Source organism: Neofelis nebulosa, chromosome 7, assembly GCF_028018385.1.
Source record: "Neofelis nebulosa isolate mNeoNeb1 chromosome 7, mNeoNeb1.pri, whole genome shotgun sequence".
NCBI lineage: Eukaryota > Metazoa > Chordata > Mammalia > Carnivora > Felidae > Neofelis > Neofelis nebulosa.
Genome location: NC_080788.1, coordinates 121,695,243 through 121,712,499, shown reverse-complemented (window position 1 = coordinate 121,712,499; position 17,257 = coordinate 121,695,243). Strand labels below are relative to the sequence as shown.

At 37.8% G+C, this 17,257-nt stretch overlaps 1 protein-coding gene across 23 annotated transcripts in view; it reads right to left on the bottom strand.

The window, feature by feature from the left end:
- The window catches only part of TTLL5 (tubulin tyrosine ligase like 5), a 289,301-nt gene that overhangs the window by 187,422 nt on the left and 84,622 nt on the right, over positions 1-17,257 (bottom strand). For 20 of the 23 annotated variants that reach the window (XR_009264632.1, XR_009264633.1, XM_058739730.1 and 17 more), the window contains 2 exons: positions 10,134-10,196; positions 4,963-5,001 (listed from right to left, as the gene is read on the bottom strand). Coding sequence is in view for 21 of the 23 variants with exons in the window: in XM_058739730.1 (XP_058595713.1) it covers positions 4,963-5,001; positions 10,134-10,196 (102 nt within the window). In the remaining 2 variants the exon portion in view is untranslated. The remainder of the gene's footprint in view (positions 1-4,962; positions 5,002-10,133; positions 10,197-17,257) is intronic. The other 3 variants (XM_058739728.1, XM_058739736.1, XM_058739737.1) reach the window with 1 other exon arrangement.

Genomic DNA, 17,257 nt, shown 5'->3' with positions numbered 1-17,257 from the left:
AGTCGTTTTGTGGTTACGTTTTTCATTCCTTCTGGGCAGAGATCTCAGCACGGAGCTTTCAAGGCTAGCAAACTGCCAGACCCCTCCTAAAGAACTTGTACCAGTTTCTGCTGCCAATGACAATGCACCAGAGCTCCATCAGCTCCACACCATCTGATGCTGTCGGTCATTTTCAGGTTGTTCCCAGCTTTACTGAGCTGTCGCTGACAAATAAAATTGTAATGTATGTAAAGTGTACAACACAATGACATAACGCGAGCCATTCTGCTGGATTTCAGTGGTACCTCATGGTTTAACTTGCAATTCTCTGATAACTAATGGTGTTAAGCACATTTTCATGAGCATACTGGCCACTCACATACCTTCTTTTTGAAGTGTCTGTCCAAATATTTTACCCATTTGTAAGAGGGCTGTCTTCTAATTTTTCAGTTATAGGAGTCTGTCATATTCTCTAGGCACCAGACCTTTGTTTGATGAATATCTTCACCCGGTTTATGGCCTGCCTGGTCACTTTCCGAACAGTATGGGATGATGATAATTTTGAGGAAATCTATCTTATCATTTTTTCTTTTTCGGGTACCACTTTCTGCGTCATGTTTAAAACTTTTGCCAAGCCCAAAGTCCCAAAGACACTGTCCTAGATTTTCCTCAAGAAATTTTATCGTAAGAGCTTTTCTGTTTATGTCTCTGAATCATCACTAATTTTTCTGGGAGACAGGGGCTGAGGTTCACTTTTAAAAGTACGATATCCAGTTCCAGTCCTATTTGTTAAGAAGTTTCCTTTCCCCAGTGGATTACTTTGGGCCTTTTGATGCAAGTCAAATGACCACATAAATATAGGTCTGTTTCTGGACTCTCTTTTCTGTTCAACTTGCCACAGTTTTGATTACTATAACATTGTAGTATTTCTTTAAGTAAGGTACCCTAAGTCTTTTTCAAGATGACTTTGGATACTCTAAGTCCTTTGTATCTCCACATACAAAAAAAAAAAAAAAAATTTAAAGTCAATTTCTGCTTTGGTGAAGAAAAATATAGTGGATTTCTACAAAATATATATATATATATATATATATATATATATATATATATACACATACATACATATATACTGGAATTATTATATATATACACACACACATATATATGTATATATATATATAATATATATATATATACATATATACACAATATATATACGTATATATATACTGGAATAATGTATCAGATCTTTAGATCAATTTGGGGAGAACAGACACTTTTTGCAATATTCAGTCTTCTAATCCATGAACATCACATATCTCCCCACTTATTTAGATCTTCCTTCATTTATTTCAGTAATATTTACTGAATATTTAGCTTTTACTGTATAGGTATTAAACATATTTTATAAAATTTACCCTTGAGAATTTCGTATTTTCAAATGCTACCATAAGCAAAATTTAATTTCATTTTCAAATTATTTACTACTAGTATTTAAAACTACAATACATTTTAGTATATTGACCTTATGTTCAAAGACCTTGCTAAATGCAATGATATGTTCTTGTAGTTATTCTGTAGATGTTTTAAGATTTCCTATTAACTTGGGGTGCCTGGGTGGCTCAGTCAGTTAAGCGTCTAATTTTGGCTCAGGTCATGATCTCATGGTTCATGAGTTTGAGCCCTGCGTCAGGCTCTGTGCTGTCAGCTCAGAGCCTGTGGCCTGCTTCGGATTCTGTGTCTCCCTCTCTCTCTGCCCCACCCCTGTTTGCCCCTTCTCAAAAATGAATAAACGTTAAAAAAAAAAAAAAAAAAAAAGATTTCCTATTAACTAGCTCAGATCATCCAAGATGAAAGACATTTGATTTCTTCACTTCCAATCTGTATGCCTTTTCTTCCCCAACCCTTGCTTCATTGTACAGCTTGGGACTTCTAGTATAAAGTGACTACAAATGGTGAAAATGGACATCTTGATATCTTATGATTCATGGAAGGAAGCCTTCAATATTTTACCATTAGGTATGACGATAGCAATAGATATTTTATAGATGGCATTTACCAAATGAAGAAATTCCTTCAATTCCTTATTTACTAAGAGTTTTTATCATAAATGTGTTGAATTTCATCAGATGCTTTTTTTTTTTTTTTGGATCTAATAAAATGATCATCGGGTTTTTTCCCTTTGTATATGGTGAATTATACTGATGAATTTTCAAATGTCAAACCAACATTGCATTACTAAGAAAAACCTCTCTTAGTCATATGTATTACCCTTTTTTTTATACTGGTAGATTCAATTTGCTACTATTCTTTGAAGAAATTTTGTGTCTCTGTTCATGAAGATATTAGCCTGTAATGTTCTTTTTTTTTTTTTATTTAAATTTTTTTTTTCAACGTTTTTTATTTATTTTTGGGACAGAGAGAGACAGAGCATGAATGGGGGAGGGGCAGAGAGAGAGGGAGACACAGAATCGGAAACAGGCTCCAGGCTCCGAGACATCAGCCCAGAGCCATCAGCCCAGAGCCTGACGCGGGGCTCGAACTCCCGGACCGCGAGATCGTGACCTGGCTGAAGTCGGATGCTTAACTGACTGCGCCACCCAGGCGCCCCATGTAATGTTCTTTTTTAATGTATACTTATTTGAGAGAGAGAGAGAGAGAGAGAGCACATGCGCGAGACAGGGGAGGGGCAGAGAGAGAATCCCAAGCAGGCTCTTTGCTGATAGCAGAACCATGAAATCATGATCTGAGCCAAAATCCAAAGTCAGACACTTAACCAACTAAGCCACCCAGGCACCTCCCCTACCTTTTTAAAAATGTCTTTGTCAAGCTTTGGTGTCATAATTAATGTTGGCGTCATAAAATGAATTGGGACGTGTCTCTTCCTATAGTTTTAAAAGAATTTATGTAAGATTGGTGCTGTTCTTCCTCAAATGCTTGACAGAATTCACAAGCGAAACTACTGGGCTTGGGGTTTTCTTTGCAGAAAGACTTTTGATTACAAATTCAATATTCTGAATAGATATGGGACTATTCAAAATTTCTATTTCAGCTTGTGTCATTTTTGTCAAGTATTCCCTCCCAAGGAATTCAGACATTTCCTCTAGGTTGTCAAAGCAATGGAATAAGGTTATTAATAATACTCCCTTAATGTCCTTTTGATTTCTGTAGGATCTATAAATTACTTCCTTCTTTCCTATCTGATATTGGTAATTCTTGTTCTTTCTTCTTACTAGATCAGTCTACGTAAGAGTTTATGAATTCTATCTTACCAGTGAACAATTTTAGATTTTACTGGTTTTCTTTATTGTTTGTCTTTCATTTAATTGATTCCCACCCTTTATTATGTCCGTTCTTCAATTTACACGGGTTACTCTTCTTTATCTAGTTTCACAAAATGGAATGTTAGATCAGTGATTTAGTCCTCTGTTTTCTAATACAAGCATTTAAGAAGCTGTAAGTTGCCCCCAAAACATGACATGAGCTGCATCCCACACATTTTAATGTTACATTTTTATCATCATTCAGTTTGAAATACTTTCCAATTTCCCTCATGATTTCTTTCTTGACCCATGCACTATTTTGAGGTGTTAATTTCCAAGTATTAGGAGATTTTCTATTGTTACTGCTTTCGAATTCCACTGTGTTCAAAGACCATACTGTTTATGATTTTAATCGTTTTAAATGTATTAAGATGTATTTCGTACAACAGCACAGGATCTATTATATGCCAGCTTTCATTTGCTTATGCCTCTATACCACCAAAAAACTCCTGATGGCAATATAAGTGCCAAAAATGAAGGCCAGAACCAAGTGAATTTTAAATACTTATTGTTTAAGATTTTTTTCTTCTGTTTGATTTTTTCTAATCGCCAAATTGATAGCAATACACTCTAGGAGGCATATTCTTTTTTTTTTTTTTTTTTAATTTTTTTTTTCAACGTTTATTTATTTTTGGGACAGAGAGAGACAGAGCATGAACGGGGGAGGGACAGAGAGAGAGGGAGACACAGAATCTGAAACAGGCTCCAGGCTCCGAGCCATCAGCCCAGAGCCTGACGCGGGGCTCGAACTCACGGACCGTGAGATCGTGACCTGGCTGAAGTCGGATGCTTAACCGACTGCGCCACCCAGGCGCCCCTAAGAGGCATATTCTTTGACGAGAAACTGGAGGAAACTTATGAATTAACAGTGACTTTCATTTGGAAGCAAGTTACAAATTCGACCTCTCCCAGTTTTCCCTTAATTCAACGGCAAGCATATGTTTTCCTTCTTTAAAGAAAAATTAGATTTAGGCTTCAAGGGGTTTCAACAAGAAACCAGGTTTATCCTCACTAATCCTTAAATGTGAAACTAACAACTAGATACGGGATGTTTCTTTCTATGTTGCTATTGTTGACACTTTGTTTTCTCAAGAGGCAGAGCACAAAGGGGATGTATGTAAGGTCTCAAACCAGGGGGGTATGTGCTTAGGTTTAAGAGTTTTTGTTGTGGTTGCGGTCTTCGGTTGGGCAAGGCCATCCCAGCCCTTCCTCTAAGACCCTTCTCTTCTCCACCAAAGTGAAGAGCCACAGGTATTTTGAATGCTTTCAGTTCTGTGGCAAACTGGAAGCAGTTCTGCTCAGTCCCATACGGCATAGAGTTATAGGCTCCAAGTATATCAAGGCCAAACATAACCACTTATTTGACTCGATCATGACAGGAGTCTTGAAATCTCCTTTACACTTTGGTGTCTCTCACACAGCCAAGCAAGAACACTATTATTATCAGTTCAAATGATATACCTGTAGTTATAAAAAAAAGTAAATCTCAAATTTAGCTTGTAAAAAGTTGCCACAGAAGAGTGTTTCAACAGAAACATTTTTCATGTTACTATTCAAGCTGAGCCACCAAAAATGACTATATAGAATACCATGCTTAGCCCGTGCATGGTCACACATGGTGCACATGGAAAGAATTTCTCAACTTTTAAAAATCAGTTACCGTGTTCTTCCTGTCAATAAGCTTCTTCTTGGGTTTCCCCTACAGAAGTAGAAAGGACAACTGGGTTAGAGGACAGTTCAGATATTCTCTCCTGAGTTCACATGCACACACACACACTCCTGAGATAATACAGAATTATGCCAGGGAAGTCATCTTTGGGGAGAAGCAGAGAAATATATTGAGAAAAGAAAAGAGTCCCATAAGCATGGGGAAGATCAATTAAAAAAACCACAGGGAAAGGACAGATGACTTCTAGGGAAGAATCGTAACAATGACTTGTATTTGTGTATTTAGTCAGCAATCAAATCACACTTCTTCTTCACCACCACCATGTAAAGAAGGTTATTATCAACCCCGTTTATAAAAAGAAGGAGGATATGATCGTTTTGTGACATGCCCAAGGTTGAAGCTTAGTGGGTTCAGATTTGAACCCAGGAGTTATGTCTCAGACGCCCACGCTCTTTATACTTTCACTCAACTGTATTTAGTAAAGGAAACCAATCTCAGTTTTCATGGGGTTTAAAAAGGATGCTCAGAAGAAATATTTTTCACAATTAAAAAAAAAAAAAATCCCTTTAAAAAAAGAGCTGCTCTCCATTGTCTCTGAACTAGAGTTTGGCCTCTCACCGCAAGAAGTGAATGCCATTTATGTTTAAATTAGCTTTTGTTTTTCCTTTAAAACATTCTTTCCACATTCAATTTCCTTTCATTTAACACATACTCTATCTCTTTCTTAATTTCTTCATTTTTATTTGTATTCATTTGTGAATGTGTATATTTAGCTCAGTACAATTTTATCACTACATAGATTCACGTACACGTCACCGCCGAGATACTGCACAATTTCATGACCAAAAGGATCCCCTGTGTCATCCTTTTATAACCACACAGCTTTTACCTACCTAACCCCTGGTTTCCTTTAATCTGTTCTACATTTAAAAATTTTATCATTTTGAAAATTTTATATAAATGAGAACCTGTGGGGTTGGTTTATAAAAAAGAGACACATGCAATCTAGGTCAAGATTTTCTAGTTAGAGAAAACCAAGTAAAAGTAAGTCTTCACCAGAATGTTTTGTCTTTGCCGTCCCATGTCTTCTATTCATGCCAACGTCCTAACATTGTCATCTTACCATCAGAAAGCCTCAAGATGACTCTTTCATCCGATAATGCTTTGTCTCGGTAATATGCAATCATGGTTTCGCATTACAATCACCTCAGCAGCTTTTAGGAAGTACCAATGCTTCAGTCTGGGGCTGGGGCCAGGGCATAAACATGATTTACAAAATCCACGGGTGTTACTAATATGCAGCCAGGGTTAAAATTACCCTCATACTAGAAGACAGTAGGTAAGACACTGTTTGCCAAGGCAGGGAGGTAGGTGGGGGGTGAGTGGGAGAGGGCAAGAAAAAGGAAGACAAATTAACCTAAAAGAAATGATGAGGGAATTAGTTTGAAAGGAATTCGGACACGAATACAACAGGATTTTTGAGAGAAAAAAAACATCAATTCAAATCGAAGAGAAGAGACTTACCGGAGATGTGAGGGTTTGCAACAAATGCAATTTCATTTTTTCGGTCCATGTTTGTGTGTGTGTGTGCCTACCATGTGGTACGCTCTAGATATGGACAAAGATGAACATAACAAAGTACTACTCTTAAAAGCCCACTTGTAAAGTAGGCAGGCTAGTAAGTAAACAAGCAATACTAATACGAGGAGGGAACCTGAATCACACCGAGGGACTGGCAGGGCCGACAGAACCTCCTCCTAGTCTGGATAAGAGGATGAAGGACACAGCTAGAAGAATTCAGGGACGAACTGAAGGCCGTGCCAAGGGGTGGCGAGTATGTAAGAAGGAGGAGGCATGAAAGAGGAAGCTGATACAGAGATACTGGCCATGGCTGGATATGGAAAAGTAGAGACGAGGCTAAAAGGGTAGGCAAGAGTAGATCATGAGGTCTTTCTTTGCTAAACACGGGCATTCATGTTTTTATTTTATTTCTTATTAATGTTTATTTTTGAGAGAGAGACAGAGAGACCACGCTCACGAGTGGGGGAGGGGCGGGGGACAGAGTTTTCCAAAGCAGGTTCTGCGCTGACAGCAGAGAGCCTGATGCAGAGCCTGAACTCACAAAACATGAGATCAGGACCTGAACTGAGGTTGGACGCTTAACTGACTGCGCCACCCAGGTACCCTGAAATTCATATTTCTAGAATGCTTTGTAAACAGGTGTTGTTTCTGGGACTCGAAGAAAGAATTCAGGGAGTATACCAACTTAGATGGAGAAAAAATTAATCCTCCCTCCAACTGAAATTTAGCATTTCCTTCATATACATGTTGGAAACCGTCTACAACAGTGTTAGTATGAGTTTGTTACCAAAAAAAAATAATACATCCTTTTTTTCATATTAGAGATATTACAGGTATCTCAAAATCTTGCCAACATGTAGCACACTTTTGAAATTCTGGCGGTTATTAGACCCACTGGTAGCCTTCTTATTGGATTGTTAATAAAGAAACACATATATTAATACATCTCAAATCTTTTTATTGTTCTACTCCCCCTAGGAGAATGCTTCCTAATTTGGCCGGAGGTTCTCAGATTGCCCTTTCCTTCTCCCTCATGGGAATGCCAAGGTTGGAAAGACTGAGCCTCAAGCATAGAGTCTATGTCAGTTGAGACAGATATAATCTGTGAGGAAACTCATGCAAACTTCCCATCCTCAGCAAAAGGTCCACTACTTATCAAAACAACTGGACAATCAAAGATCACCAAATATATGAGGAAATATAATAATACAAACCAGAAAGAATGAGATGAACCAACAGAACTAATCTAGAAGAATTAAATATAATGCAAAAAACAGAAAGGAACTTTCAACAAACTAATCAAAATAGTCAAAGAGATGTGAAAAAAGATTTGTGATCTTGTGATTGATAGTAAGAAATATACATTTGGTCTTCATCCCCATTTCTAGCACAGAGCTCCTAAATCCCCTGGAACTTCTTAAGCAATGAGCATGGTAAAGGTCTTTGGTCATGCCAGTGAGGTGACTTTGGGAATGCCCTGGATCCCCGTCAGGATGGGGGCTGGTCACCAGAAGAACCAACCATGTGAGCAAAGAACTGGAACTTTCAGCCCCACGCCTCTGACCAACACGGAGGGGAGAGGGCCAGCAGAGGGAGTTCAATCACCAACAACCGATGATTTAATCAATCATGCCTCTGTAATGATGCCTCCCTCGAAACTCAAAAGGAGAGGTGTGAGGCTGGTGAGCACGTGATCTGGGGAGGGCATGGAAGTCCTGCTCCCTTTCCCCATACTCTGCCCTGTGCCTCTCTTCCATCTGGCTATTCCTGAGTTATATTCTTTTAAAATAAACCAACGATCTAGTAAGTGAAATGTTTCTTGGAGTCTTGTGGGCCACTCTAGCAAATTAATCAAACCCGAGGAAGAAGAGAGTCGTGGGAACCTCTGGTTTATAGCCAGTCAGTCAGAAGTACAGGTGACAACCTGGACTTGCAACTGGTGTCTGAATTGAAGTCCAAGGAGAGGGACATTGGAACCTCTGATATGTAGCTGCTCAGTCAGAAGCAAAGGTGACAGCCTGGCCTTGAGACTGGCATCCAAAGTAGGGCAAAGGCAGAGGAGGTGGCGAATGACTCCTTGTAGGACTGAACCCTTCAACTGTGGAATCCGATGCTAAGCTCCAGGTAGACAGTGTCAGAATTGAGTTGAGTTCTCAGATGCCAACAGGGGGCAACTGCTTGGTGCTATGGGGGAACCTGTCGGCCACACTGGAATTGGTACCTGAAGCATTTTAATATTACATCCATGAATTTTAAAAACTCTTCAGAAACCAAAAATAGTTCTTGGCTATTAAAACTGTACTTGCCAAAATCAAAAAGGTAAACTGAACAACCTTCTCCTGTGCTGGTACTGAATAATTAAATAGATAAGGCTGCAGATCAATTTAAAATTTTAGAAGAAAAAGTTCAAGAAACCTCCCAGAATTTAACTAAAAAAAACAATGAGATAAAAAAGAGAAAAAGTAAAAAAACAAACAAAAAACAAAACATGGAACATACAGCAAAAGATCTCAAATTCATCTAAAAGAAGTTCCACAGGAGAAAAAAGAGAGAATGACAGTTGGAAAACTTAAATCTTCAGTCTGAAACAACCCACCCACTGCAAAACCAAAATAATGAAAAGTAACACACCAGAACATATCTTGGTAAAATATCTGAACTCTAAAGATAAAGGAGCCTTGTAAAAGTTTCCAGGGTGGTGGGGGAGGAGAGAAAAAAACAGGTTATATATAGAGAGAACTGAGATTCTGTCTTCTAAGTAAATCTGAAGGTCTCTTTCATTAGAAGCTATACAGTATAATTACTTTATCAGTGGTAATAACTACAAATTTACAGAGAGAAATGGCAAATCCCATATATTTCCTGATAACAGATCATGAAATTGTAGGAAATGGCTAAAATCTGGGGATCTATTTTAAGAATCCTGCAAAAAAGCACACATAACCTTGAAAATAATATACATTTCTCTAAATAACTAAGGTTCTTTATTTTGAGAGTCAGTTACTGAACTTTACTGTAATACAATTATGTCTTACAGGCAACAAAAGTTATGTGGAGCTAAGTAGTCCCTGATTGCTGTGCTATCTGAATTCCAATGTCTGCTTTCCATCATTTCCCCCTATTTCCCCTTGTATTGAGGTTATCAGTTGTCATTTTTTACAACTCTTAGTGTATTTATTTTTTGAATTACCACCCCTCTCTACCTTTCCTAATCTGATCATTCTAATCTCTTCTAGTCTAGAAAAAGAGATGATCATGCCTTGTTAAAATTGTGTCTAACGTTAAAAAGGGACTGAGTAAAGGCCTTCCTCTAAGAAGAATAAAGTCTAGGGCATCTGTTAAGATTGTTTAAAGATCGTTACAGTTTAATTTGTGGCTTCTGGAAACAGTACAAAATACTGAGAGTTAATGAATTCTGGAACAACAAGGTTTTGTGTTGTGTTTTCTGCAAGGCCTTTTCTATCAGAGATTTTACAAAAGACTTTTATAAAGCCTCTTTTCTTCTTTTGTGTGTATTTTATCATCAGATGATCTAGTGATGGTTTCAGATTAGCAAATTTACAAGATTAACAAATCCCTACCTGTCCGGGAAGAGACGTGTTGCCAGCATATAGTTCATGGAAGTCTTGTGTTCGAGGTAGGACCTGAAAGACAAAGAAAGAAACTGGCTATTTCTTAGGTTTGGCTGAAGGGACAGAATATGGAAATAAAGCCATGAATCAAGCACAGAAGTGACAGGGTACTTATACAGTGTTTCTAAAGTAATATACTGTTCTCTAAAATGACAAAGTAAGAGAAAGTTGCTCAAATTAAAATTATAAAATATTAGAGTTGCAGCAGATAAAATAAAATGAAAAGAATAAATGGCGGAGTTAATTTAGAATGTAAAAAGAAACAAATGGCAGGATTTCTTGGATTAATAAAAAGTGACACACTAAAATCAGAAAATAAAACTGTAAGGTAAAAACGAAACCACTGGGGTGCTTGTGGCTCAGTCGGTTGTGCCCAGCTCTTGATTTGGGCCCAGGTCATGACCCCAGGGTCATGGGATGGAGCCCACTTGAGATTCTGCCTCCATCCCTGTGCCCACCCTCCTGCCCCAGCTCATGAGCACATGTGCATTCTTTCTCTAAAATCATTTTTTTTTTTTAATGTTAAGAGAAGAATGCTTAAAAAAAAAAAAAAAAAAAAAAAAAAAACACCCACGACTAAAATTCGTATATAACTAAGAGAGAGGTCAAAAGAAGCCAGGAATGGGAGATGCATAAAGGGCGTGAAAATGTAGACAGATGGTTTCAACCATGTTATTTCTCAAGAGCTTTCAATGGCTCCTTGATGGCTACTGCAGGAGGCATACACTCTCTTCCAAGCTTTCCAAAGTTGGATAATCTATACCACCAATTCCTTCACACGTTGTCCAGAAAGTTCCTCTCAACAGTGATCATGCCATATAGCCAGACCGAGGCCCCTCACAATCTTCTCACACCACACCTCATATTGATCCTTTTGCCTTGGTCTGGATACCTCCTCACACTCCATCCACTTACCATAATCTACCCTTCAAGAAGCAGCTCAAGTCTTCCCTGCTGCACGAAGCCTTCCCTGATAACGACTGCTCCAAGTCTACAGAAGTGCCCTTGTCTGAGCTACCTTGCCCTTTACTGTATGCTCGACGGACCTGCCATACACTGTCTCACCGAGGAAAAGTTTTCTTCCCCGAAAGCAGCATGTGGTAGCAGGAAAAAAGTTAAGATCCAGATTCAGAATACCTGAATCAGGTCCCCCTGTGTGATCATGGACGAGTCACATTACTTTACTAAGCCTTACTTTCTGTATCATTAAAATGGGGATAACAATGATGTCCATGAAGTACATTATAATTATGAAGAACTATACAAATGAGCTATTTTTATTATATGCATAAATAATTTCTCCATAGTCACGCTGGTAACTCTCAAAGGGCAGGGGTTCCATCTAATATTGGTTTTATACTCCAAAGCACCAAACCACCAAACACAGTGCTAGACACTTGGCTGATACCCAATAAATATATATATATATAGGCATATATATATAGGCACATATATATAGGTATATATATAAAGGCATATTTGTGACATCTTCCCCACTCTAAATGAAGGCAGCGCAATTAGTTTAATATTCTTGGCCTTGCTCTGCTTTTCTCAGAGGCCCCAGGAGAGGTAGAGTGACTTACCAGATTGGTAATTTAGAAAGAACAAACAGAAATGCTTCATCGAGCAGCTCCCTTTTTTCTCTTGGGGGACAATCTCCCATTAGGAGGTATGTATCTTCTGCTGGTCTGATGGGGTCAGGTGCTCCCCACACACAGCCCAGTCTAACTTTGCCCAGAAATGGGCATGTACATCTGTCCAAACTGGAAATTCAACAAAAAGTGTGCCTGCCTGCAGATAGATATAATCAAGTCTCCCAACCTAGACTTTATCAGTAAAATAGGAGATATTTTGGCCTCCTCTCTCCTTAGTCTTTGTCTTATTTCTCCGTTGGTTCAGAACCAAACCAGTAAAGAAAGGTATCATTACTGGACTCCATAAGAGACCCCAACATTACCTGTAACTGATTCCTTCAAATTTTCCTAAAGGCACTTAAATTAAGGTCCTACTTCTTAAAATACTCAAGAGTGTAGATTTCCACTTTCATTAGTTAAAAGGTATGTTTTCTAGGAACTGCAAACATTTTAATTCTTCAAAAACATAACAAAAGAAAACACAAACAATATCTTTCTGTTGCATTCCTAGGTCTCTGTAAGGTATAATTACATCGATAGAATATTTTGTAAGATGAAAGGAAGATTTCTCTATGAACAGCTGGGTTTTCAAGACAAAACAAAACAAACACAAAATGGGTACCTTCTTTTATTCCTCTAAGTTCTAGCTCTATACTTAGAACCACTAATATCCCAACTAGATCAAAAGCCACTCACCAAAGAAAAAGAAATGTGTTACCTATAAATAAGTACAAAGATTCTCAACCTTATTGTAATCAGAGAATAATCATCACAAGGGATTTTTGAGTCTTTGGGTAAATACAAATCTGCTCAGACATAGGGTGAAAGTCCACAGGGCTGGGCAAAGAGGAAGGGGCAGGGTAAAGAACATTAAAAAGAAAGCATAAGCTGAATACTTTGCAGAATTCACCCAGGGCTATAAATTGATTGGTTCCCAGAATGGATAAATCTCACTGAACATGGGCTCATTTAACAGATAACTCCAAAGAGTCTTTAATAGTAAAACTTTCCTAGACCTAAACAAAAGCTATCCTAAACAAACCATAAAAAATTTTTACATGATCTAAGTAATGTTGAATCACTACATCACACATCTGAAACTAACATAACACTATATGTTAATTATACTGAAACTTAAAAAAAAAAAAAGTTTTTAAATGAGCCTGAAAAAGATTAAGCTAGACTACAAGTAACTTAACTGCTGGACTCCCCCCTGCCAAAAAAAACCAAAAACAACTTTCAACAGCATTCAAAGAAGGCAATAAAACCAACCCACTCAACTATACATTTATAATGTCCAGCATCCAATTTTTAAAAATCACTGTGCATGTGAAGAAAAAGGAAAAATGTAACCCATAAGAGGAAAATCAGTCGGTAGAAATAAACTCAGAAATGATAGAGATAACAGGGTAATAATTTAAAAATAGCTACTATACATATTATAATATATGCACAAGGATCTAAAAAAATCATGAAAATAATGGAAAAAACCAAAAAGTTCTAAAGATGAAAAATAAAGTATCTGAAATGAACATTTCACTGGATGGAATGAATAGAAGATGTAACACCGCAGATAAAAAGATGAATGAATTTAGAAAGAGAAATAGAAAACCATCCAAAATAAAGAAAAAGTCTAAAAAAATGAACAGAGCCAGACTTGTAGTATAATATCAGCCAATTTTAACATGTAGCCAAAGTTCCAAAAGGAGAAAGGAGAGGAAGGAAATAGAAAAAAAAAATTTTTTTTAATGGCCAAAAGCTTTCCATTTATGATGAAAACTATAAGCCCATGGACCAAGAAGTTCAACAAATCCCAAGTAGAAGAAACATGAAGAAAATGACACAAGGCATATATCATAATCAAACTGCTAAAAATCAGCCAGAAAGAAATAATCTTAACGCAGGCTGAGGGAAAAAAAGACATGTTATGCACAGAAAAACAAAAATAATAATTACTGTATGCCTCTTATCAGAAAAATGCAAGCCAAAGATAATGGAGCAACATTTAAAAAAATATATTTTTAATGTTTATTTATTTTTGTGAGAGAGAGGGTGACCAAGCAGGGGAGGGGCAAAGAGAGGGAGACAGAGGATCCAAAGTGGGCTCTGGGCTAACAACAGAGAGCCCAATGTGGGGCTCGACCTCACGAACCGCGAGATCATGACCTAAGACGAAGTCAGGCACTTAACCAACTGAACCACCCTTGTGCCCAATGGAACAACCATTTTTAAAGAGCTAGGAAAAAAGGACTTATATCCAGAATGCATAAAGAACTCTCACAGCTCAACTATGAGAAAATAACCTCATTTAAAAATGGGCAATCATTGGGGCGCCTGGGTGGCTCAGTCGGTTTAGCGGCCGACTTCGGCTCAGGTCATGATCTCGCGGTCCGTGAGTTCGAGCCCCGCACCAGGCTCTGTGCTGACCGCTCAGAGCCTGGAGCCTGTTTCGGATTCTGTGTCTCCCTCTCTCTCTGACCCTCCCCCGTTCATGCTCGCTCTCTCTCTCTGTCTCAAAAATAAATAAACGTTAAAAAAAAAAAATTTTAAAAAAAATAAATAAAAATGGGCAATCATTAAGGAAGTGCAAATAAAACCATAATGAGATAGCACTACACACCTCCTAAGGAGATAAATTAAATTGACCGTACCAATTGTTGGTGACAATGTGGAGGAACTGGAACTCTCATACACTTATTATGGGATTGTAAAATGGTGCAACCACTTTAGAAAACTGTATGGCAGTTTCTTACAACATGATCCAGTCATTTCATAAGTAGAATTTACCCAAAAGAAATGAAAGCATGCATACATTTGTAATAACCAAAACCTTGAAACCAAAATGTCCAACAGATGAAAGCATAAACAAATTCTGGCATATGCCTATAATATTACTTACTCAACAATAGAAAGGAATTAAACCAATGATAGATGATACAACGTGTATGAATATAAAAATAATTCTGCCAAATAGAAAAAAAAGACCCAACAAATAAGAAAACAACCTGTAGAATTCTATTATATGAAATTCCAGGGAATGCAGATTAATCTTTAGTAACAGAAAGCAGATCATAGCTCCCTGGGGACAGGGATGGGCAGCGAAGGAAAGGGAGGAGCAAGAGAGAAGAACTACAAAGAGGCACAAGGAAACTTCTAGCTAGAGGTCATGTATTTGTTCATTAGGTTGCCTATGTGCAGGTTTCACAGATATATACATATATTAAAACTTACCAAACTGTACACTTTAAATATATTTATAACTCAATAAAGTTGTTTAAAAAATAACATTTACAATACCATTCAAAAACATGAAACACCAAGTCATAAATTTTAAAAAATATGTGCAAGGCCTTTACATTGAAAACTAGAAAATATTGCTAAGAGAAATAAAAGAAAACCTAAATATGTACTTGTGATCATCACTGGGTGATATATGGAACCAGGTGATGTATGGAATGGTTGACTCACTATATTGTACACCTGAAACCAATATAATGTTGTATGTTGACTGGAATTAAAATAAAAACAAGAAGAGGGGCTCCTGGGTGGCTCAGTCAGTTAAGTGTCTAACTTTGGCTCAGGTTGTGATCTCACAGTTTGTGAGTTTGAGCCCCTTGTCAGGCTCTGTGCTGACAGCTCAGACCCTGGAGTCTGCTTCAGATTCAGTGTCTCCCTTTCTCCTTGCCACTCTCCCATTTGTGCTCTGTCTCTCTCAAAAATAAATATACATTAAAAAAAAACAACAACAAGAAGAAAAGGAGGAGGAAGGAAGGGAGGAAGAGGGGGAGGGAGGGAGGAAGGAGGAGGAGAGGGGAAGGGGAGAAGGAGGAGGGTGGGAGAGGGGGAGGGGAGAAGGAGGAGGGTGGGAGAGGGGGAGGGGAGAAGGAGGAGGGTGGGAGAGGGGGAGGGGAGAAGGAGGAGGGTGGGAGAGGGGGAGGGGAGAAGGAGGAGGGTGGGAGAGGGGGAGGGGAGAAGGAGGAGGGTGGGAGAGGGGGAGGAGGGAGGGGGAGAGGGGGAGGAGGGAGGGGGAGGGAGGGAGGAGGAGGAGGAGGAGGAGAAGAACTAAATAAATGGAGAGATATATCACATTCATGGATTAGAAAATTCAATATTGTTAAAATGTTCACTCTCAAAATTTATATGCTCAATGCAATGCCAAATCAAAAGCCAGCAGGCTTCTGTGTAGAAACTGACAAAGAAATTTTAAAATGTCTTGAGAAATACAGACGACACAAAACAGTCAAAATACTTACAAAAGAACAACAAAGTTGGAAGACACACTATCAAATTTTAAGACTTAGTATAAAGCTATAGTAATCAAGACAAACACATTAATCAGTGAAGCTGAATAAAGTCCAGAAACAGACTCCCACATATATTTGAATTAATTTTTAGAAAAGATGCCAATGGAATTCAGTGGGGCAATTTCAACAAATGGTGCTGGAACAAATGTACATCATATGAAAAGAAATGAACCCCAACCCTTACCTCACATCATACATAAAAATTAAATCAATACATATCATAGACCTAAATATAAAAGCTAAAATTGTAAAGCTTCTAGAAGAAAGCATAAGAGAATAAGCTTTGTGAAATTGGGGTTGGCAAAGATTTCTTAGACAGGAAACACAAAATTTATAAATCTTCTAAAAATGTTGTCAATGGGACTTCATTGAAATTTAAAATTTCTGTTCTTTAAAGCCACTGTTAAAGAAATGAAAAAGCTACTCACACACTTGGAGAACATATTCACAATATAAATATCTTGAGAAAGGACTTGTATCAGCAGTCCTTTATAGCACAGTAACAACAACAACAACAAAATCCTAAATTTAAAATAGAAAAAAAAGACACACAAATAGCCAATAGCACATGAATGCTCAGGATCACTATTCATCAGAGAAAAGCAAATTAAAACCACAGAGATATACTACACACCCACTATAATACCTAAAATTAAAAACCCTGACAATACCAAGTGTTGACAAAGATGAACAGCAACCAGAACTCTCATACACTGCTGGTAAAATGTAAAATGGTACTATACCTTACGCCCTATCATATGACTCACCTATTCTACTCCTCGGTATTAACCTAAGAGAAATGAAATCACATATTCACATACTACATAAGTGTTCATAACAGCTTTCTTCACAACAGTTCCAAACTGGACACAACACCAATGTTCTACAACAGGTGAATGGATAAATACACTGTGGTATATTCATACAATAAATTAGTACGTAACAATAAGGAACGAACTACTACTTCACACAACATGGATAATTCTCAAAAACGTCATGCCAAACAAAGACTCCAGACACATGATTCTACTTATAGAAGATTCTAGAAAAATGATAATGACATAAAGCAGATCAGTAGACATCTGTGGCTCAGGATAATGAGGGCAAATAACTGTAAAGGGGAATGAAGGGACTT